The 22,980-nt window shown below is 39.0% G+C and overlaps 1 protein-coding gene across 5 annotated transcripts in view; it reads right to left on the bottom strand.

Moving 5' to 3' along the window:
• Positions 1-22,980, bottom strand: part of CREB5 (cAMP responsive element binding protein 5) — a 554,145-nt gene that overhangs the window by 320,747 nt on the left and 210,418 nt on the right. For all 5 annotated transcript variants that reach the window (XM_011938612.1, XM_011938610.1, XM_011938609.1 and 2 more), the window contains 2 exons: positions 20,125-20,218; positions 6,552-6,673 (listed from right to left, as the gene is read on the bottom strand). In XM_011938612.1, the coding sequence (XP_011794002.1) occupies positions 6,552-6,673; positions 20,125-20,218 (216 nt within the window). The remainder of the gene's footprint in view (positions 1-6,551; positions 6,674-20,124; positions 20,219-22,980) is intronic.

Below are 22,980 nucleotides of genomic sequence, written 5' to 3'. Positions count from 1 at the left end.
AAAATTGAATCCCCAGTCGCAAGAGATAAAACACTTTTTTTTTTTTACTGTGAAAATTAGCTTGTAAGGATTCATCAATTAACATCCAAATAACCCGAATATGCAAACTCACCAAGGGAGATGATGAACAAAATATCTGTCACCATCTCAGTCAGTATTCCTCTAAGAAGCTGTCAGCTTTCTGAGCTTCTCTCATCATCCACATCAAACACTTAATATTAAGTGTTCACTCTTTGCAAGACAATAGACTATGTATATTGCAGCTTTCAGGATACCCTGTCTTTTCACCAAAAAAACCCCAAACAAACCAAAAATGAACTCCTATCAGTTGAAAAGAACTCCACTCCATTTTAAAGTTGAAGCAGAACCTGAGATCACATTCATTCACATATGTGGAAGTAAATACCAACTCTTAATAATCTCTGCTAAGATTGTACTCATTATTCCTAAATCCTAGTGACCTAAAACACATGAAATAGCTTCCAGTTTATCCACTGGTTTAGTCATTCCCCTGAGTGGGATGCAAAGATCAAGCCAAATTCCCTTCCAGCGTCAAATTCTGCCTAAGATGAGGGCATAATTTTAACCTACAAGGAGAAAGTTGAACGTGATTTACATTTGTAGTGCACTGAAATGGGAGGACAAAAAGAATCCTTCTAACATAAGCCTTAGGGTTTTCAGTCATTGTGGTGGTAGAAGAAAGAGGTTGTCATCTCCAATATCATTGTCAATGGGTGTTTCCTTTCAGTCATGCTGATAAAAAAAAAAAAAAAAATGAAAAGATCAAAAGCAGCCTCATCTGTTAGGATTAAGCAAACATGGGGACATTTTCAAAACCTGGATAAAACCAAGTTGAGGTTTCAGAATATTCTTTTTCTCCACACTTTGCGGGGGAGGGAAGGATTGTTTTACACAAATATCAGAGAAGCAACATGTTAGCATAACCGGAAATGTGAATGTGCAGCTGTTGCAAGTTTGTTAACTTGGCATCTTTTATTTTCCATCCAGCACCACTCATACCTTCCCCACCGAGCAGCGATGCTGGCTAGCGGCTGATAGGCACAAGACAGTGTAAGAAGGCAAAGTGCCTCTCTCTCCGCACCTTCTTGCCCAAGTAATGGGTGGCATTGGGTAACATGATTTCCAGATACAGAATTTAATCAGATTAAACAGCCTGCTTTGCAGAGCTGAGGCTGACCCCACCATGCCCTGTTCTGTGACTCCTGTTGAGCTGGGATCCAAGATCTTAAGACTGTAGCTTGTCCCTTGTTCCATGTATTAAACAGTCAATACTCTCTGGGGATGGACTTCACTTTTAATCATTTTCGTAGGAATTCTAGAGCATGGAAATGTCCTAATTTCCTATTGCTGCATCAGCATAATGAGTCCGATTTAGGTCCTATGGGAGAATAACAACACTTAGCACTTACACACCATACTTTTCATCTTCAGGGTCTCTAACCACGTTAGGCTGTAATGTTATATTTCTCTTAGCAAGACAAAGGAGTTCATTTCTAGTCCCTTCAATTACCCTTCCTTCCTTACACACACACACACACACACACACACACACACACAATTATTATATGATGAAGCTATTTCCCACCTCCTAGATGTGCATTATGCGATTTCTTTTTTTAAATCATTAAACATAAAAGGAACATTCACCTACCTCTTTTTTTCTTTTTCTGCTTTTTAAAATATTTTTGTTTTCCTTTCCCCTAACATGGAACACAAAATCAACATGCCAGTTGTCCATTCAACATGTCTGCTAGGGCTGGGCTTCCCTACTTGACTTCATTCTTCATACCTCATGGTCTCCTGCGTCGTCTCTGGCCACTGAGGGGAGTGCAATCCTCTGTGTCAGAGAATTCTGGGAGACTCTGCCCAGCTCATGCTCAGATCTCTCTACTTCATCTCTATTCACTTCTGGCTCAGGTGACTCCATCCAATCTCAAGTATATAAACACTGTTTCTACATTAGTGACTCCCAAATCTGCATCTCCAGGCTGGTCTTCTCCCTTGAATTCCAGACGTATATATCCATCTGCTGATCCAGCATCTCCACTTAACAAATCTAAAAAGGAACCCCCAATGTTCCCTTTAAACCCACTCCTCTCATAGGCAATCCCATCCTTCCAGTTGCTCAGGCCAAACACCTGGGTTCATCCTTAGTCTTGCTGCCTCTATTACTTCCCAGTATAACCCATCAGCAAATCCTGTTGGCTCTCTCTTCAAAATGTATCCAGAATTTTCCCACTGCCTCCATCTTCACCTTGAGTCAACCTGCTATCATCTCTAATCTAAATTCTTTTAATACCCTCTCAACTGGTCTCTCTCTCAGCCACTGCCTTTTGATAGTCTGCTTTCAACTCAGCGGCCAAAGTGATCTTTCTAAGACGTAAGTCAAATCCTCTCACTCTTCTGCTCAAAACTGTCCTGGCTGGGTACGGTGGCTCACGACGGTAATCCCAGCATTTTGGGAGGCTGAGGCAGGCAGATCACTTGACTCCAGGAGTTTGAGACTGGCCTGGGCAACATGGTGAAACTCCATCATTACAAAAAAATGAGCCAGGCATGGTGGTGGGTACCTGTCGTCCCAGCTACTTGGGAGGCTGAGGTGGGAGGATCACCTGAGCCCAAAAGGTCGAGGCTGCAGTGAGCCGAGATTGCACCACCACACTCCAGCCTGGGCGACAGAGTGAGAACCTGTCTCAAAAAACCAAAAAATTGTCCTATAGTTTCCCATCTCACTCAGTTAAAGCCAAAGCCCCTTAAATGGTATACTAGGCCCCCCAGCATCTGCCCTCCCAGACCCAGCTTTCTAGCCTTATTACACCCCCTTTGGGTGTCTTTGTAATTTCTCCAACATGCAGAGCACCCTCCAGCCCCAGGCCTTTGCACTTACGTGCTTTCAGCTTGGAACATTCTCCCCAGTATGTACCTGGTTCAGGCCCCCTCCCACTTTGGGTCTCTACTTACACATCTACTAACCAGTGATACCTGCCTGACCACCCCCAGCAAGCCCTGTGCCCCTTCCCTGCTACATGTTTCTGCATCACACTTATCACCATCTGACATGTTATACTTTTTTTTTTTCACATATTTATTGTTTCTCTTGCCCCCTAGAGGTAAGCTACATGAAGGCAGGTATTTTTGTTTGTTTTTTTATCATCTTTATTCAGTCGTATATTCAACAATGCCTTGGACAGTGCCTGCCATGTTGTGGGCACTTGAAAATATTTCCTGAATGAAAAATGATAAACAAAAGTTTCTTACATGTTTCAGGATACGAACTAGTCTGAGTTCTAAGCCACTGGCAAGTTGAGATTTATGATACCTGATAGTGAATTACAACATGCCTTTCTAAGGGGAAACAATCCTCTTACTAAAGATTTATGAGGTTATAAGCTTCTATTAATATGGAAATTGAGGCTATTATGGAACATATTATCTACTATATATAGTGTTAATACAGATAATGAGGCCTTTCTCCAGTGGACATAACCTGCTTACAGCCTGCATTGATTCTATATACACATTGGGATGCTTCTGGAAAAGGATGCTGGGATTAGAGACAGAGTCTGTGAAACAGACTTTTCCCCAATGGACAGCCACATGGGCCAAGTAAGGATCAGTTCTCTATTTGCTCTTTAACAGAATTTTCTAGACCAACTGCAGCTAGAAGTTTTAAAGGTGACGTGCAAAACCAGCCCAATCTTTCCAATATTTTTGTATAAGACACATAGAAAGTTCAAGCAAGAACTTTCTTTAGCCAAATTCTCCAGATAAATTAATCCATCTTCCACTTTACTAAAACCTAATGAGGGAACCAATGCAAGTCTAGAGACTCAAAGGAAAAGAAATTGGAAGAGAGCTAGAGATGTAGAATTAAAAAAAAGAAAATGTCTGAATGTAGACCAAAAGGAAAAAGAAGAGAATACTAAAAATTGCTAAGATAGGCACTGAATAAGAACCTGTGTTTCTTCTTTTTAAGCAGGGAAGGAAGAACTGGGGTGGCAGGATGCCAAGGATGTTGACAGCTGGAAAAACCTGGTCAAAGGGGTAGGTAAAAGAATATTGTCAGTTGGGGAGCATTACTCCTACTCCTCATTTCCCTGAGCAGTGACTTCCAAAGAAATGCCAGAGCCAAAGCCACCAACGCAGCCCTCTTTGCTGCCAGAGGAGTCATTGTGGTTTAGACCTCAAGAGAATGCCCTTTCGTGTAACCATGGCCACCTAAGGCTAGATTTGGCTTGGTTTGAATGGGGCAAAGGAAGAAGAAGCTTCAACAGCCTGAATATTGTCCAGCCTCCCATGCGTGCAGGTGAGGCTGGGGCATGAGATGGTGGTGTCCTGAGATGCTGGCCCCAGACCATGGGGAGGCTGGCTGTTCCCCACCCACACACCTATCATGAAAGCATCACACAGCTATGAGCAACACTTAAAAGAGAGAAAATAACATGTTTCTACAGCTGCAATAGTTCCTTTTCTTACTTTGGTTGCTTAATTATTTTAATTTTTAAAATTTAATTATCTATACTCTTTTTCAACCCCCAAGAAATTTAAAGCAACTCATAAAACATGTACAGCATGACAATGTTTTCTAAATTAAAAATCAGAACCAGAGAAAATATAAACTAGAACTGAAAGTCTGGTCTAGGGAGGAAGTAAAATATGCTCATCACGATGCTTGAAAAAGTTCTCAAAGTTTAGCAGTAAACTTGGCTTTGTGTTAACCTAGCAGTCAAAGCGAAAAGAGAAACAGAACCAGTTACATGATTCTCATGTCCATGAGGAGAAAAATATTTCAGTTCCTCAGGGGAAGCAAACCATTTCCTGGAATTCAGATCTGCAAGAATTTCCTCACACAGGGCTTCGTATAAGAAATCATGAATAATGCAATGGAGACTATCTAAAACCACACCCCGACAATGGGCTTCATGAAACTGTTCTAGGAAAAATGCCTTTAGTAAAATCAAGGGCACACACTTGAGGTATAAACCATTCTATCAGAAATGAAGACAATATGGACAAAATACACATCTTTCTTATAGTTCAGTTTAAGAAGCCAGCTTTGAATATCTTGAGGAATGAATGAGCTTAATTCCTTAGTCTTCTACATACATGTCCATCAAAAAAACTAAATTTATTACTCAACCAAAGGAAGTTGACTAGATGATGAGAATTTCTTCCTCTCTTGCACGCTATTTTCATGGTTTAAAAAATATATATATATAATATATATATATATTTCTATTGCAACAAAATATAGAATGCATGTCTTTTATTTTTATTAATTTTTTCAAGTGCTCAGAACTTTATTATTTGACTGGCAAATAATAGTTGCTGTATAAGTGCTTGTTTAAAAAAGAAAAAAGGTACTTCATATCCTTTGAGAGGGGAGTGGAGGAGACAGTCAAGCATACATGACAAATGAATTATAAATAAATAAAACAAGTTGACTGACATTTTATACCCCTCTTGTAAGCATCACCTATTTTCATGGTTTTTCCTGAAGCTGTACAGGCTAAATACAAGCCCTTGACTATTATGACATGAGAATGTGACAGGAAAAATCTGGTGGAGGGGGGATTATTATAATTTCACATAGACAAGGACTAAAAGGATTTTGAAACACTTAGAGAAATATCAGAACCTTTTAAAATTTCTTTTCCGGATGGAACAGCTGGACTTCAGAATTCATTACTACCTAACTGGTCTTTCCTTTCAATCACCTTTCACATTCTGAATTTCTGTTCACAGACTGTATCTAATTTGTTTCTTAATACAATGTGGGCATTGAATAATGCTGTATAATAACAATGAACAAAATACCAAAAAGCATCCTCATCACATTGACTTGTGACCACCATCTCCTTTCATGAATCTTCTAAAGTGATTTTAAATTTCAGCACATTCCCATAAAAACCGAATATATTCTGAAGGGTTTCGTAAAGTGATTTTCCTACATTTTTAAGAACAAATGATTCACAGTTGTACTTAACCTATTTGTTTCAGCAACAACAGATGTTCAATACTAGGACAAGGTAATATGACCAGGAAATAATTATGAATTTGGTGCAGAATGACTGGAAAGATTATCGAAAACAGACAGTTACAACATGGGCCAAACTCTGATGAAATCCTCTCTTCTACCATGAAGATTACTCGTGTGTTCTCTCACCCATTGACTCTATTCTTCTGCACTCACCGCTCACATAAGGTTTGCTATTAAATACTTAGCAAAGTAAAACAGCTGGTGGGGAACAGAAAAAATCTGTAAGTTTGACTTTGGTTCAAGATTCTGAATTTTTTTTTTCTGCTAGAATTTCGTATTTCAGATACCCATTTTTCACATGATTTATCTAGCTTTGAATTCTGCCATAATCAAGGAATAATCATTTTTTTAAAAACGTTAGACAAATACTCACAAATGGCTAAAATACTTCAAGGCCACATCAACACTATCTGCAGCGCAGAGACACCTAGTTTCCTTGTGGAAGTTTCTAGCAGGACACCTCTCAAGGCGTCCATCCAGGCAAACCTACCCGCTTGCTGCTCTCCTCCTCCTGGGCCTTCCTGAACTCATGCTCCAGGGAGCAGTCGAGCTCACTGAAGAGGCCCACCTCTTCGCAGTTCTTCAGGAATCTCGTTGGGGTTGGAGTTTGATCTGAAAACAGAGTCAGAAAGCTAATAAATAGGTCTTTTTTCTCAAAAGCCAGTAGCAAGCATGAGCTAGATTCATTAATCCCCTCCCCTTGCCTTAATTAAAATGTCCACTAGCCATCCACAGTCTCTTGACCCTTTAAGTAACATGACGATATGCAAGAAAATAGCACCGTAAATTCCGAAGAAGGAATACAGTAGACAGAGGGCTGCAGTCTGCGAGGGCTTGCCGAACTCCCTCCAGACAGCTTCAGGAGATCTCACTCTCCGCTTGCCTGAAGTCTGTACCATTTGAATACACAATGAAACATGTGGAATGACCCTTTTTCTTTATTTATTTTAAACTTGAAAAAGAAAATGATTTTTGCTAAAATAAGGCCAAAAAAAATCTGACCCAATGGTAAGCCTGACTTCAGGGGGCTGGAAAGAAAAAGGATTTTGCAAATTCTTACAGTAAACAAAAAGAAACAAACAAGCATGTTAATTCCTTTTTCTTAATGGAGAAAGTAAACTTAACAATTCTATCTCTCTTCCTGAAAATCATAGAGGGATGATAAAAGGTTCCAAGTCAAACACATTCAGCTTTCATCCTTTAAAAATGTCATTTTTAATTTTATTTTCCTTTGCTATAGCCAAAAAAAAAGAATGTTCTGCAAATGCTCTTTAAAAGGAAAAGAATTTCTTTCATATTTTTGACTCTACAGAGCTTTCTACTTATAAAACTGAAGAATCTGAAGCCATTATTTGTAGCTTAATATACATGCAGCATTTGCAGTTTATAAAATATTTTCATATAATTCTTGAGAATCTAGATCTCACAAGATTATATTAAATAGAAGGTAAGTAGAGTAGAATTGTACTTTCTTCATCACTGACTACAATCATCTTCCTTGGTGAAGATGTACTTGAGTTGAGACAAATAAAATTGTGTAAATTGTCTTTTCTCAGAAACAAGAGATATTAGAACCAGAAAAGGACCATGGAAGAAAGCATAGCCATGCTAAATTTTTACCAATCAGAAAAACAGAGGCCCAGAGTAATTAACGGTCTTGCTCAAGGTCTCCCAGGTAGACGGTGGAGACACCAGGATTATAATCAAGGTCTCAATCCTATTTCCACTGTGTACATGTATTATTCCCACCTAAGCCTGTAGTAGACTCTATTAGATTGATTATGGCATTTTCCCAGCTTGATCTAACACTCCCAAAATCTCTGCATAGTTCTCTGAGCCATTAACCAGTCAACTGGAGAGGTGCCCTCAAGTTGAAACAAATTTGCCATTCCTGCATTGTCTTTATAAATTCCTATATTATAAGAAACTAGAATTATATTTACTTTTCTAAATCATACAGAGAATAGTTAAGCCCAGTAAATCAGTAAATTGTCTGATTCAAAGAATATCTTAATGCCCGTGAAGCAGAAAACGGTGTAATATCCCCCATCGAATCAGCCCTTTAGAGGCAATGTCTCTTGATTCCCTATGGGCAAGGAACTTTCAGCACCCAAATGGCTGACTTGGATTCCATGCAGCAAAATCTCCATCTGCATTTTTTCCCATTATTGACGTGATCTCCAAGATACTGAACTCCTTGCATTTCACAGAGAGCATACCACAGCTGTTCATAAATACGGCATTACCGATAAGGGATGTGTGAAAGAGTAGGTTTTGATGAAAATTGTTTTATTAGCAACGAATTTATTTATTAAGATGTACAAATATACACCTAGGTCCCTAATGTATACATATAACTATTGTGTATTTATAGAAGAAAAACTTTTCATGCAGGATTTTGCAATTTACAAACATTTTCACCCACATTGTCTAGAATCTAGATCTCACATGATTCTATGAGGTAGCAAGTGTCGATACTATTTTATAAATGAAGAAACAAGCTTCCTTGTACAAGGTCACACAATTTGCAATCATCTTATCACTACTAAGTCCTCTCTTACCTTCAGACACAATCCCTTCTTTATGTAAATGTGCTTTGCCCTCCCTGATCCAAAGGGCTCTGTTGTGTATGCAGAAGACAATTTTGACAACCCAGAAATCCAGACTTGAGAATTCTGTAATATGGGGGAATTTACCTACATTCTCTGGACTTCATATTCCTCATCTTTCAAAAAAATTTCTAAAGTTGTATGATCCTATAAATCCTAAAATCACCATCATAATGGGTTAGCTTTAAAAGTCACTGTTCATAGGCCAAAGAAATATGTGACTATTGAAAGGATAGTGAAATGGGAACAAAAGTAACAGCTGGAAGTTTGATACTAACAGGTCAGAGGCAAGGGCTGGCTATACAGATAAAGAAGTTTTCTGAATAGAAGGTGTATAGACAAGATCTGAGAGTGAAAATAAAAGGGTGCGTGTGTTTGCATGTGTGTGCACGTGTGTGTGTGCGTGTGTGCGTGTGTCTGCGTGTGTGTGTGTGTGCACACGTGCATGAGCACCTATTCTTCCATTTATTGGGTGCTTATATCATGCTAGGCATCATGCTAAGTGCTTTGCATACAGCATCTCATTAGTTTTTACACCAACCATATTATGTAAAAATTATTTTTCCTCTTTTACATATGAAGAAAATGAGACCTGCCCCAGGCCTGATAATGTGACTGATGGGGTAATTCCTAATTCATAAGGCCACATTTGTAGCACTCTGCTGGATCGATCCACAAGTAGTCTCAGCAAGGCAAGTATCCCGTACCTACCAATTTACAGAGGCAGTGATTCCATGCAAAGGCACTCGTTTTTTTTCAGCAAACCAACTCAGCAAGGGAACCAAACACCAAAATATGACAAATGTTGCAAAGGAGGTTTTTAAAACTCCTTTTGGTGCCAATCTTTCTTGTCAAAGAAATCCCCAAGGATATGCGAGTCAGTGAGAGAAGTGGGTAAGAGTTCCTTCTCGCATTTGCCCTGGTGCTTGGGTCTCCTGGGAACCTGGTGTGCTATTTGCAAACTCTCTGGAGAGGGTAACACACAGGTGTTTATGCAGTACCACTTCAGATTTACAAAAGCAATAACACACACAAAAAGCTTTCAACTCTCAAACTCAAAAGTTATTTGTTTTTAGTTTGGTTTGAGATTGGGGTTATTCCCTTCTCTTATTCAGATGGTCCTCACTGTAGTTGAAGCATTAAAAGAACAGTGAGTGGAAGGTGGAAGGCCTGAAAAAATCGTCTTGGCTTTGAGTTCTTATTGAAACCAGTTCCTGTAAACCCCCCAAGGGCCTCCTATCACTACTCAATGAGCACACGTTTGATGTTATCCACCAACAGAGTATCCGCCATTATTATTCAGGATTTAGAAATCACTGGTGCTGGAGCCGACTGGTGCCTGCTCTTGGCTCTAAAGAAGGTGTGATTTGCAAGAATTTTAATTTTTGGCCATGGATATTGCCCACCATCTTCAGGTCTAATTTCAGCAGAAATGGTTATTTGACAAGGCATTTGTGTGTTGATAGATTTAGCTGTCCCCTTTTTTTAACATCTGCACATTTTCTGGCTTACTTGGAACTGGTACCATGTGAGATCAAAGATAACAAGAGACCTTGTATTAATTCTTATAAATGTTAAAACAAAAGTTAAGCCCCATTTTCTGGTTCTTGTTGTAACTGGAAAGAATAGTTCACTCACAAAAATAAAATGAATTAAAAATTTGGGACAGTGTGCCTTATCTATTCCAAATGTGGATATCAACTTTGCTTTTCTCTAACTATATCCTACAGCACAGAAAATCACATTTGGTAACAGCCCTGGGACCTTTTTCTGGTCCTTCTGCTCTGGGGGTGGGAGGGAAGCAGTTGTCTTTGCTGTCTGTGGCTCCCCTGGCCCCAGAGCTTTCATTTCTCCGTGGCTGAAAAGACTGCTGATGCTGGCCTGTGTCAATCCCATGCCTGTGCCATCCTCCCGCAGCCTCCTTTGTTCCTGTGTGTAGGTGTATACTGGTATCTGGGAATAATATTTTTAAGAGCAGACAGAAAACATCGCTCAACTTTGCTTGGGGCTTGGGCTCTCACATGCCAGCTTGAATTCAATTTCATGGACCATCTCATGACCTCATCTCGGAGTTCAGGAGCCTGAGAGAGGCTGCCAGGATGACTGTTCTCTTTACCTCTCTATGAATCATGGCCCTCAACTTCTAAATCTCCAGCAAAGAAGCATAAAGGGATAAAAGGAAGATTAAAAACTGGCAAACTCCATTCCCACTGATCATGGGAAGTCTAATATTTCCATTATCTTATGTGATATTTTCTCAGGTGTTTTAATTGCAAAACTGTTCCTGTAAGACAGGAGAGAGTCAGTAGGATTGCAATGCAGTTCTATTGGTGAGTGATATGAATGATTCCAAAATATTTCAAAAGAACTAAAAGTTGTTAGGATTATCAATTACCAATCAAATTATATGACACAATTTCCAAATCATGGAATCACTGCCTCTGTAAATTGGTAGGTACAGGGTACTCGCCTTGCTGAGACTACTTGTGCATCGATCCAGCCGAGTGCTACAAACTTGGCCTTATGAATTAGGAATGACCTGATCAGTCACATTATCAGCTGGGCAGACAAGCATACGGCTAAATGCATATGCGACTCTCAGCGCTTCCTATCAGTTCATAGTCTGCCTAGCACCAACAGCTTCAGCCCAGCAAGCGCAATTATTCCAACATAAAACTAAATGACAAGAAAAATGCTAAATTCTGAAATCTGACTCTTCTCTTAAAAAGCGTTTGGTCTGCTCTACATTTAATAATAGATTGCTACCTCACTCCCTTTCCGAGGTGCATTTGAATTATGTGTTTTTCTGTTTCATTTTCCTCAATGGTTAAAAAAGTCAAAGTGACAAATCACCAATTTAAAAAAGAAAAGAAATGAAAATGCAGGGTCCCCATCATATACCAGAAAAGAATATTAACTTCCTAAGCAAAATGTTCTTTCCTATTGATCTGATATTCTCAACTATGGTATTACTAAAGGACTGTGAAAATAATGTTACATCATATGGTATGAAACTGATAGTGGCTAGTAATACTATAAAAGGCCTCATTAGTTACAATAAAGGTTATTTTTAATTAGCGGCCAGTCTAATTATAGGATATTCTTTAAAGGCGATGCATTTTTATTATTTGCATGACTCAGATTCAACCAAACAAAAATGTGGGCTAATGGAATTCCTCAAGAGGGCCATTCAAATCAATGGAGAAAAATATTGGAATTAGTGTATCTATTTTAGTAAGAGTTAGAGTTATCTAAAAAGGTATTTTTCTTAGGTACTTTTGATATTATTTTATTGGTTACATTTATCTCATAAATATTTCAGTAAATGCTTTCTTTAAAATATTCCAACTTAGTCCCTATCTAAATTTTAATAGAGTCCTAATTTAGGATAATTTACATTAAATGAACTTTAATATACATAATCCTTTGTAAGAGCGATAATCAATAACAACTCACAGAATTCCATGGAACTTTAGACTTCTTTGCAACAAATGTGCCTTTTATTGAGTGTGAATATATAATAGGAGTCTCTCAGTAACACTGATGTTACTATTTCCCTGCATCTGTCCTGAAAGGCAGTGCTACAATGGGACAAACCAAGGCAAACCTGGTTTTTAAGCAATAGATGTGGAATGCTTAAACACTGATCCTGGCCAGAGGGATCCAGGTCAGTCGGGAGATGGAACACCCTCTCACACTCTTGACTCACATGCTGGCATCCATTCATTGCCAAGATAGATAACTGTTGGACTAGATGCTCTTGCAAGTGCCTGTAAGTCCATTAGACAATGCTCTGACAAAGGTGTCTCTTACAACACATGCTTAACTAGTTCTAAAATACACCATTTTAGATTTAAAGTAACCAATTATATATTCCACACCTACTCACGATCAACCATGATCTATCCCAAGTGTTCCAACTGCAATCAAGCCACAATTTCAATTTGCTCTACTGAGGCTAAGCTAGTAAGAAGGGTTATTAACACCAAGAGATCAAGTCTGCTGGCTGAGTGAACTAGGGGACCCAAGGTGATTTTATTATCAAAAATTGCCCTAAATAGCAGAAGCTAATGCTTAACTTTCCACTGAGTCCCTGATTGCCTGAGTTCTCCTGTACTCTTAGTCAAAGGGGACTGGTTTCCAGGTAGAACAAAGACTGCAAGCAAGCTTTTCATATAAAAAAAAGAATACTACAGAGCAAGGCCTCCAAAGGATTCAGGGGAATTATTCAAAATTCCATTTTGCTTGACCAGCTAAGAACATGGACAAGAAACGAACAACTCCTATAAATGCCAGTACCACTTACATTCTATTTGTCACAATGGATGAGACAATCTGATTTTAAACCACAACTCTTTGTTCTTTGCAATGCTTATTTGTTAGAAGAATCTCCTAAAAACTTTTGATTATTTTCTCCATTGGATAACTATTAAAGAGATACCAATAATGTAAGAAAAAGTAGTTCAGAGATTTATGTCCAAACATACAACTGAGACCAAAATGTGTTCTTAGTATGTATAGTTCACACATCTAGGTGTATGGTAAGAAAATTACAGACATATATGGACTTTGAGCAAACTACTTATTCCTTTGATCTTGTTTCCTCATATGAAAAAAAAAGTGGTAAGGATTAAATGACCTAATGTATGTAAAGCACAGGGCTCAATGACTGGTATAAGGGAAGGCAATAAATGGTAGCTAGTATTATTACCATGCTGCCCTCTGGTGCAAGCCATCTCCCCCACCCTCTGCTCCATAAAGATCCAATTAATTCACACACTGGGAAGTTACTATATACCTTTACTATCAATGGAATCACCAAGAAGAAGAGGTAAGTATGGGTTGTGTGTGTGTGTGTGGGCGCACGTGTGATTTATTTACTCAGTTTTTACAATATCCTAACTCATTCTAAAAATAATTTGGAGTGAGATATGCCATCTTCCCTCTGGCTTCCCCCTTAAAATGGCCAGGGATTATTAAGTAGACTCTTGTGGCAAAGAACCATGAGCAGTGGATTTGGGTTCTGTGATTGGATCACGATTAGCCTCTTGGGAACAAATGTTTTACTTCCCTGAATTACTTTCTTGCTTTCCCATGGTGAGAATTAGGTTTAGAGCCTAGAGCTAGAGCTGGGCCCTGATTCTAGACCTAATCCCAGGACACAGTTGGGTTCTGAAGGACTATACTGTCATTTATGTTAGATGCTCCCTATCAAATGGTGAGTCCTGAGAATCTGATGAATGAAAGAAGATGGAATGAGGAAGCCAGTCTTTCCTGCCTTTCTTCAGTATCAGCTCAAGATGTAGTCAGCTGTGCCACACTTGGTCTTGTGGTCTTACCCACATCCAGTCCCACCACATTCAGGGGTCAGGGAGAAAGGACCCCTGAGCCTAAAGTACCCAGAGGCCTTTCCTGACCCCCTTTCCTGCTGGCCACTTGCTATCACAATCATGTTTTATCTTCATCATAGCACTTGTCACTAACTGATACTTATTTACTTATCTGAGATTTTGCTGTTATTTATTATCTCCCTTCCTCTGCACCCCACTTGAGTAGTAAGTTTCATGAAAAAAGAGACCTCACCTGTCTTGTTCAATGCAGCAATTAACACTTATTGTAGGCACTCAATGAGTGTTTGCTGAATGAACGAATCACATGGCGGTAGAAGGGCAACTTCAGCCCCTCTTCCTACGCCTTGACTGGTGCCTGCCCTAACCTCCTTCCAAGCACAGACCAGTTGCCTGTAGCATTAGCTGGGCCAGGATGTCAGCGGGTAGGCTACCGAGGCATTTAAAAGACACACAGTTGGCCAGGTGCTGTGGCTCACGCCTGTAATCCCAACACTTTGGAGGCCAAGCAGGGCAGATCACCTGAGGTTGGGAGTTCGAGACCAGTGTAACAAACATCGAGAAACCCCGTTTCTACTAAAAATGTAAAATTAGCCTGGTGTGGTGGTGCATGCCTCTAATCCCAGCTACTCAGGAGGCTGAGGCAGGAAAATCACTTGAACTCAGGAGGCAGAGGTTGCAGTAAGCTGAGATAGCGCCATTGCACTCCAGCCTGGGCAACAAGAGGGAAACTCCATCTCAAAACAAAAGAAAACAAAAGACACACAGTTACATGTGTCTTTCTTATCTTATGCTTCCCACCTGAGATGTCAATTGGGTTTTACCTTGTGGGAAAGATCCACAACACTCTTGAACTTTATCTTCCCCTCTCCCTGAAGGCAACACAATCTATCATCTTCTAGGTCACACATACACACGTGTGAGCACATGAGATGACACATGTGCACACATAGCCCTACCTTGGAGGGCTGTCTCACTCTTTCTTCACAGTAAAGATTGAACTTGCTGGTATCAAGATTTATATTGGAGATGGAGAAAAAGCCATGTGCTCCATTTGAGTTTTTGTTTTAATAGGAGTTCTCATTTGGAATATTATTTGTTCAGCTATAAATAAGATTGCACTTTGATTCTCATTCTGGGTCTCCCCCCGTCCCCCCGCCCCCGCACAGAACCCAGGAACTCTATAAAGAACTCAGGGTGGGGACATTTAACAAGACAAGATTTGGAAATTCCTAGGTACCTTCCCATAGTACCAGGAAAGTAGACTCAAACACCACCCTCTTTACCACTATACTGAAATTTGATCATGATTTTCAAACCAAACATTGCATAACATAATAGCTGGTAATTTTGAAAGCTGCCTGTGGATGTGCATTGTCCTCTACACATTCCCACTTCAAACTTGGCACTCAAAAACCTTCTACATCACGACTTCCCTTACTATGAAATTATCCTTCTTCACAATGAGAACAGCTGAAGGGAACAATTCACATCCATCATCACATTAGGACTCTAGAAATGCATCACGTGAACCAAATAAAGATGGGAGGACCCAGGCAAAGGGTTGTGCAAGTCTTTACTCTCAAAGTTCAACACTGTCGTCTCCATTTGTGTCTCTACTCTGTCCCTTTGAATAAGGGGTTTATGTTTACTGTCTATCCAGAAGATAGGGCTTATTCTACTAAAACACGGAGACTGTCACTTTTAATACCCTACCTGATGGCATGTCAAAAATCATTTACAATCACGTTTTAGGAGTGACTCTACCTGGCCTAAATGAAATGGACCTTATGACAAAGCTGTGAAATTATTTCTGATCTTTCACCCTGTTGGAAACTTAGAGTATATCTGTGACATATTAATGCCTTCCCCAACTACAATATTTACAACTAATTAAGGATAAAGTGATTTTCCAAAATTTTCCAAAATAAAGGTTAACCAGATATTCTTAAGTTTGTCATATAAATATCTATTATATTTTATCTTCTTAAAATATGACAAGCCTCAACTCATCTGAAATAAAATGTGTAATTGAATATTGCTTGAAAAAATAGTCCAGGAGGAATTTGAAGATTTTTGCCCTGATTTTTTGATTTACATTATTTTTATTATCATTGTTACTATATTGCAAGTCATATAAAATCATTCATCTTCGTGATAGGCCACAAAATATGATAAGGTAAATAAAATTTTAATGAGCATGTTTGTTTCTTTTCCAGGACCAGAAGGCTTTAGTGTGAGTTCTAGCAATCTTTTAAGAAAAAAAAGTATTCTAATATCACATAAACACATAAAATAAAAGAGGAACTAATTTTCAAACTCATAAGATACTAAAACTCATCATGGACAGTATGATAAAATACAATTACAAACTAATTTGGCCTACAAACATAGTTTTAATAAACATATATTCTGAAGCTTTTGATAAATCAAATTTAAATCAAGCAACAGTCAAGAAAAATCTTGTCATATGTGTAATCATAATCCAATATGCCACAATTTAGCATTATGGAAAATGAGGCTTGAGGAAAATAAACATTGAAGGATTTCCTGGACAAAAAATTTAAAAATAGCAAAGTAAAAATGCCCAACACAATAGCCTATTATAATTCAGGATGGACAATGTTGGTATATTACATAGAGTTCCCTAAGTGCAAAGAAATTCAACCAGACTGTATAGCTCTGCATTCCCTTCCAGTAAGAAAATTCTATGAAGCTAAGAACATGCAAAGTGGGTAGCAAGTTTTAAAATGTAGCACTTCTTTTCATTAGGAGTATTAAATGGCCTCACACCAACCTCAACATAAACCATGAGAAAGCAAAAGAAAATATGTCAATATATTTCTCATGCTGTTTTTCCTCATATTTATTTCTCTCTTCATTTTCTCATTCTAAATTTGATATAATAAAAATTAGAGTTACTTTTCTCCGAATAATTTTCCACCTGGCACTGCCAGTGATTGGCAGCAACAGCCTCAAATTAATAAGGATCCGGTAAGAACAATTGCAAAGCTGCAAGAGATTAACCCAAAAAACCTGCTTTAGGCACTATATAGAAGAATGCTTCATTTCAGTGTTCACACATCTTCAGCTGCTCTTTCTCAGACCTTCAGATGGGGCTCCTTAGAGGACCATCCTGGCAGCCTGCCTGAAAGACTGCTGTGGTACTTACACTATAGTAGTAATCTCTCTACATGATCATCATTCCCTAAACTCACCTCCCACTCCTTTACCACCAGGCAACGTATTTGAGGGATCCAATTTGGGAAAAATAAAGGGAGAACTTTTGAATTTAAATATTGGGAATTGCAGAGTCTACAAGCTTGCTACTTGTGTATCTATGCTCACTGATGAACCATTAAGTTATACTACAGGGACTCTACAGAACATAAAGGATACAAAACAAATGAATAGGCCATCCTTCCTAATCCTTCTAGGCTGTTATAATTCTTTTTTTTTTTTTTTTTTTTTTGAGGCAGAGTCTCGCTCTGTCGCCCAGGCTGGAGTGCTGTGGCCGGATCTCAGCTCACTGCAAGCTCCGCCTCCTGGGTTCACGCCATTCTCCTGCCTCAGCCTCCCCAGTAGCTGGGATTATAGGCGCCCGCCACCTCGCCCGGCTAGTTTTTTGTATTTTTTAGTAGAGACGGGGTTTCACCGTGTTAGCCAGGATGGTCTCGATCTCCTGACCTCGTGATCCGCCCGTCTCGGCCTCCCAAAGTGCTGGGATTACAGGCTTGAGCCACCGCGCCCGGCGGCTGTTATAATTCTTATGAATTTGAGTTTCTCCATCTCTGTTTGTAGACTTAAAGAAAGAACAAACAATTTTTAAAGAGCAAGCTCATAGAAAAACAACAACGAACAGAGGCTGAGAGGTGGTGAGCGGTGGGAGAAGAGAAGGGCAGAGGCTGCCTTTGAACTCGGAGTCTTCCAAGCCAGAGCACATTGGCACTATCAACAAGTCACTGGATGTGTGGATGGCTCTGACACGGGGGGTACTGGGAGAATTTGACGGTGTCTATAAAGTGGCAAAGTCTGATGATGCAGTAGCCATGTGCAGGTCAGTGGGTTAGGACTGCAGCATCAAGGGCCCTCATCTTTTCCCTGTGTTCTGAGCCTGGGACAGAAGCTCCATCACCTGTGCACTTTCTCCTCTGTCAGTAACAATGGGTTATAATAACCTGTCTGACAAAACTCATAGAGGATTATTGATAATAGTGATGTCCTGCACATGTTTCCCAGGACTTAAAATAAAAATTTTTAAAAAGAATTTTAAAAATTGTAATAATAAAGCACTTTTAAAATTAAAGTAACATAGAAACACTAAATTACACGAGCCAGGCCTGGCGGTACAGTTTGTTTCTCTTCTAATACGTTTAAAACATATCCATAGGTGTGCTAAGGAGAGAAGGGCTAAGGTGAAAAATTCCTAGCCTAAGAAGAGTAACAGCCGGGCGCGGTGGCTCAAGCCTGTAATCCCAGCACTTTGGGAGGCCGAGACGGGCGGATCACGAGGTCAGGAGATCGAGACCAGCCTAGCTAACATGGTGAAACCCCGTCTCTACTAAAAAAATACAAAATTGGCCAGGCGTGGTGGCACATGCCTGTAATCCCAGCACTTTGGGATGGGAGGCCGAGACGGGCGGATCACGAGGTCAGGAGATCGAGACCAGCCTAGCTAACATGGTGAAACCCCGTCTCTACTAAAAAAATAAAAAAAACTAGCCGGGCGAGGTGGCGGGCGCCTGTAGTCCCAGCTATCCGGAAGGCTGAGGCAGGAGAATGGCGTAAACCCGGGAGGCAGAGCTTGCAGTGAGCTGAGATCCGGCCACTGCACTCCAGCCTGGGCGACAGAGCCAGACTCCGTCTCAAAAAAAAAAAAAAAAAAAGAAGAAGAGTAACAGGAAACTATTTGATTATCCTGCTAGGATTTATGCAACACTTTTCCTTACATTCTTTCACTGAATCTCCATAATAAGCCTGTGAAGCAGGCTTGGCAGATACAATCATTCCCATTTTTTGGGAAAAGAAACTGAAGCCCAAAGAGGTTCAATAAGTAGGTCAAGGTCATGGCCAAGTGAGGCAAAGCCCAGGATAGAGTTCAGGTTCCTCACTCCTGTCCTTGCACTTTTTCTAATTTACCATACTACTCTCAAAATTAAAAGAAATCACAATTAGCTGATGGATTATTGGTATTATTTATTTCTGCTCACATTTGCTGAGCACTTGCCATTTCCATACATTCTCTCATTTAATCTCCCACATACGAGGTAGGTATTGTTTCCTAAGGACACCTTCACTGACCATCTCAATCCAAAAAGAGAGCTCATTCTATCAAAGTTGCATAGCACCTTTTACTTAAAATACTCATTTGATATATGTCATGATGATCCTTTATTTTAGCTAAGTTTTCACATGCATGCTATATTGTGATATCCTCGAGGACAAGAAGCATATCAATCTTTGCATTTCCCATGGCTCACAGAACAGTGCAGTGTGCATAGATGCCCAATTAACATTTGTTGCTTGAATGTGATTACAGGTATGTAATTTTTTTTTTTTTTTTGAGATGGAGTCTTGCTGTGTCGCCCAGGCTGGAGTGCAGTGGCATGATCTCGGCTCACTGCAACCTCCACCTCCCGGGTTCAAGCGATTCTCGTGCCTCAGCCTCCCGAGTAGCTGGGATTACAGGTGCATCCCACCATGCCCGGCTAATTTTTGTATTTTTTGTAGAGGTGGGGTTTCACCATGTTGACCAGGCTGGCCTCACTCGAACTCCTGACCTCAAGTGATCCACCCACCTCAGCCTCCCAAACTGCTGGGATTACAGGTATGAGCCATAGTGCCCAACCAGGTATGTGATTTTTAAAACAACTTATAGAGAGCCAAGTTGCATAGTAATAAATATTTCACATTCTAGAAAATGAGAAGTTGCCGCTCTTCAACCACTTGGGTGAATATTACCTGATTATATTTCTGCTATACCTTAGAAACGTGTATTTTCAAGGTGCACAATTTACCAGTGGGACTCGCCTACCAAAAGAAGAATAGGTACCGTGCATGGAACGGATCTGATCACCCAAAGCTTCTTTTCCTGATGGCTCCTTACCTGATAACATATTGTCTGTTTTTATTGAAGGAAACTTCAAAGTCATTTCATGTTTGTGCCTATGAATCATCAGATGGTCCTCTGTTGGGAAGCGCTGTCAGACAAATAAAAAAAAAAAAGGGAGGGGAGAAGAGGAGCCATTCAGTTTTAAAAAGCATATTTACCATTATTGAGAAAAAGACTTATTTAGCATTGCAAACATGACAGGCAAAACAAAAAAGAAAACATTTCTGAAAAAGTGTGAAAGCATGAGTAAGTGAAGTTCCAAGCCTTTTTATGCAAGCAAATGTGCTAGGATATTCCTTTAAATTACACCCAAATACATGCATTATAATTTTCATTAAAGTTTACCAAAGGGGTTAACTACAATTGCAGAAAAATCTGGCTGAGTACTAATAATAAGCAGAAAATTTTTGCCTTCTATACCTTCCCTGGGAACTTTTTTGAAAGGACTCTACTTCTTAGATAGATAGTCCCTGGATATATCCAGCTATGCTGACTAATCAGTAAACTATATATTTCCTTAGGAGCTATGGGTTTGCACTTTAAACTTTGTATTTAAAGAATAAAACAGGAGGAAGTAAATGAACAATACTGAAGGTATTAAAATAACATATAAACAAAAAATGAGCTGTACCCTAATGCCTACCTAAGTAGGCAGCATTTAAAAAAAAAAGTGTTTAAATGAATGCTTATTTGTGGTCATGAAGTATAACTAATAATGGCAACATGACAAGTTAAAATTTTTCCATTTCTTCTTATACGTATGAGAAAACCATGTCCAAAACATGAAAGTGACTTTAGACCTGAGGAGCACTGGAATTTTGCAAAATCACTTGGAACTTTTCAAATGTAGTTAATGTTTTACATAATAGTGTAAAAATTAAGTGTAAGGTATGATAAGTATGCTAGACATTATCTATGAATTAACCAAAAATAGGAGAAAGGCATGATGAAAGAAAAGAATCGTGATTCAAGTCAGACTTTGGGAAAGAATTATATGCCATGCCTAATTATTTGACATATGCATCTACAAATGTACACTGTGAAATTTGTACAGTACATTTCCATTTATGAAGACCTTGCCCACCTATTATCTGATATTTTAAAATTACACATACGATTTTGGAGTAACATGACAAATTATTTTTAGTATTCTATGTTCTGTACAATGTAATAAACCAATGCTTATTTTTAAGTTTCAGGGAATGATATTATGGTTGTCAAAAATGCTGCTCCCAAATGTTTTTGGCTGTCTGACTTCTGGTCACATGGTGGGACTGAACTTTCTGGACCTCTTGTGGTTGCATGAAGCCATGTGACTAGTTCTGCCTATTGAGTAATGAATGAAAGTGACATGTCACCCAGGGGCCAGCATCTAATTCCTGGTGTAAGACCCTCTAGCATTCCCCCTTCCCCTTTGTTTTAACATGGCAACTAGCAATATTGGAAATAGTGGCTACCCAATCATCCTAAAGCTCTGAGGCATTAGGAAAAGCATTTCTGAATTCTAAAGTATTACGAAGAACTTCCTGCCAATCTACAATAGAAATGTATCCTTCGGGAACAGAAATAAGCCTTTGTTGCTCTAAGCCATTGAAGCTTTGGGGTAATTTGTTATTGTAGCAGATCCTAGCCTATCCTGCCTCAGACTGGTATGTTTGTAGTAACTAAATATAACAGAATATCTGCTTTATCAATGTCAAATGAAAATACAACAGAGGATGATATATTCTGCTGAACATTTCCAAATTTTCAACAACTTAGAAAATCTTTCAGAGCTTCCTAATTCCTCAGGATAGTCAATATAAGTTTTAATTACATTTTTTCACTAGGATAGAAATGTTTTCTGCAAATGACATGGATTTATGTTCGTGAGAATGAAGGAATTCTCTGGGCTGAATTATACAAAATATTCTAAAAGTAGTTCTTTGCATAAATATCACTTATTTACTTGTCATTTGTATTATATAAATTGGAGAGCACTGGGTTTTGCAAAACATGGTAATTATGCCAGATTTCTGAATATACTGAAGTTCGCTTTATATGACACGATTTTTTTGCTACCGGTTCGTCCACTCTCTTGGTCTGTAACACTGTATAATGACTGCACCAAATTCGTAGCAGTACCACGTGTGATTTAGAGACTGAGTTACCTAGTCTTTCTGTCAAACAACTAATTATAATTTTTGTTTCATATATATACAAAATATATATAAAATATACATATACATATATAATGTACTATACAAATATTATATTTTATATATATACTATATTTCAAATATACTATATTTTATATGTATTTGTATATTCAAAAATATACAACATGGTAACAGCTTTCATTTCATATCTATAAGCCATTTTTTGACTTTGTAAAATAATAGCCTAAAGTAGGATATGAACCAGAATACTTCTTAAATAACACTAATTTCCATAATACCACATACTGACTATAATTACCTTCCAAGTGAGATAATAAAGGACATCATGATTTTTTTTTAATTCAGCAGGAACATAGCAGCAAATTGAAAATAACGAAAAGACACAGTCTGCAACAGATACAGAGCTGAGAAAGGCCACTGGAATTCAGAACGTGGTTTATTCAGAAGGCAGAGAGACAGTGAAATTAACATTGAGCTCTGTGAGATTACAAAGGGCAAGAGAAACTCTTCCTTCTGAGACAAAGATAGTGTGGAAGGAGGAATAACATAAAAAATCTCCCACGTGACTGTGGTGGCTCACGCCTGTAATCCCAGCACTTTGGGAGGCCGAGGCGAGTGGATCACCTGAGGTCAGGAGTTCAAGACCAGCCTGGCCAACATGGCGAAACCCCATTTCTACTAAAAATAAAAA

This window comes from Colobus angolensis, unplaced genomic scaffold (genome assembly GCF_000951035.1).
Source record: "Colobus angolensis palliatus isolate OR3802 unplaced genomic scaffold, Cang.pa_1.0 Scaffold175, whole genome shotgun sequence".
In the NCBI taxonomy this organism is placed as follows: Eukaryota; Metazoa; Chordata; class Mammalia; order Primates; family Cercopithecidae; genus Colobus; species Colobus angolensis.
Note: the sequence above shows the minus strand (reverse complement) of the source record. Positions and strands in the feature narration are given on the sequence as shown.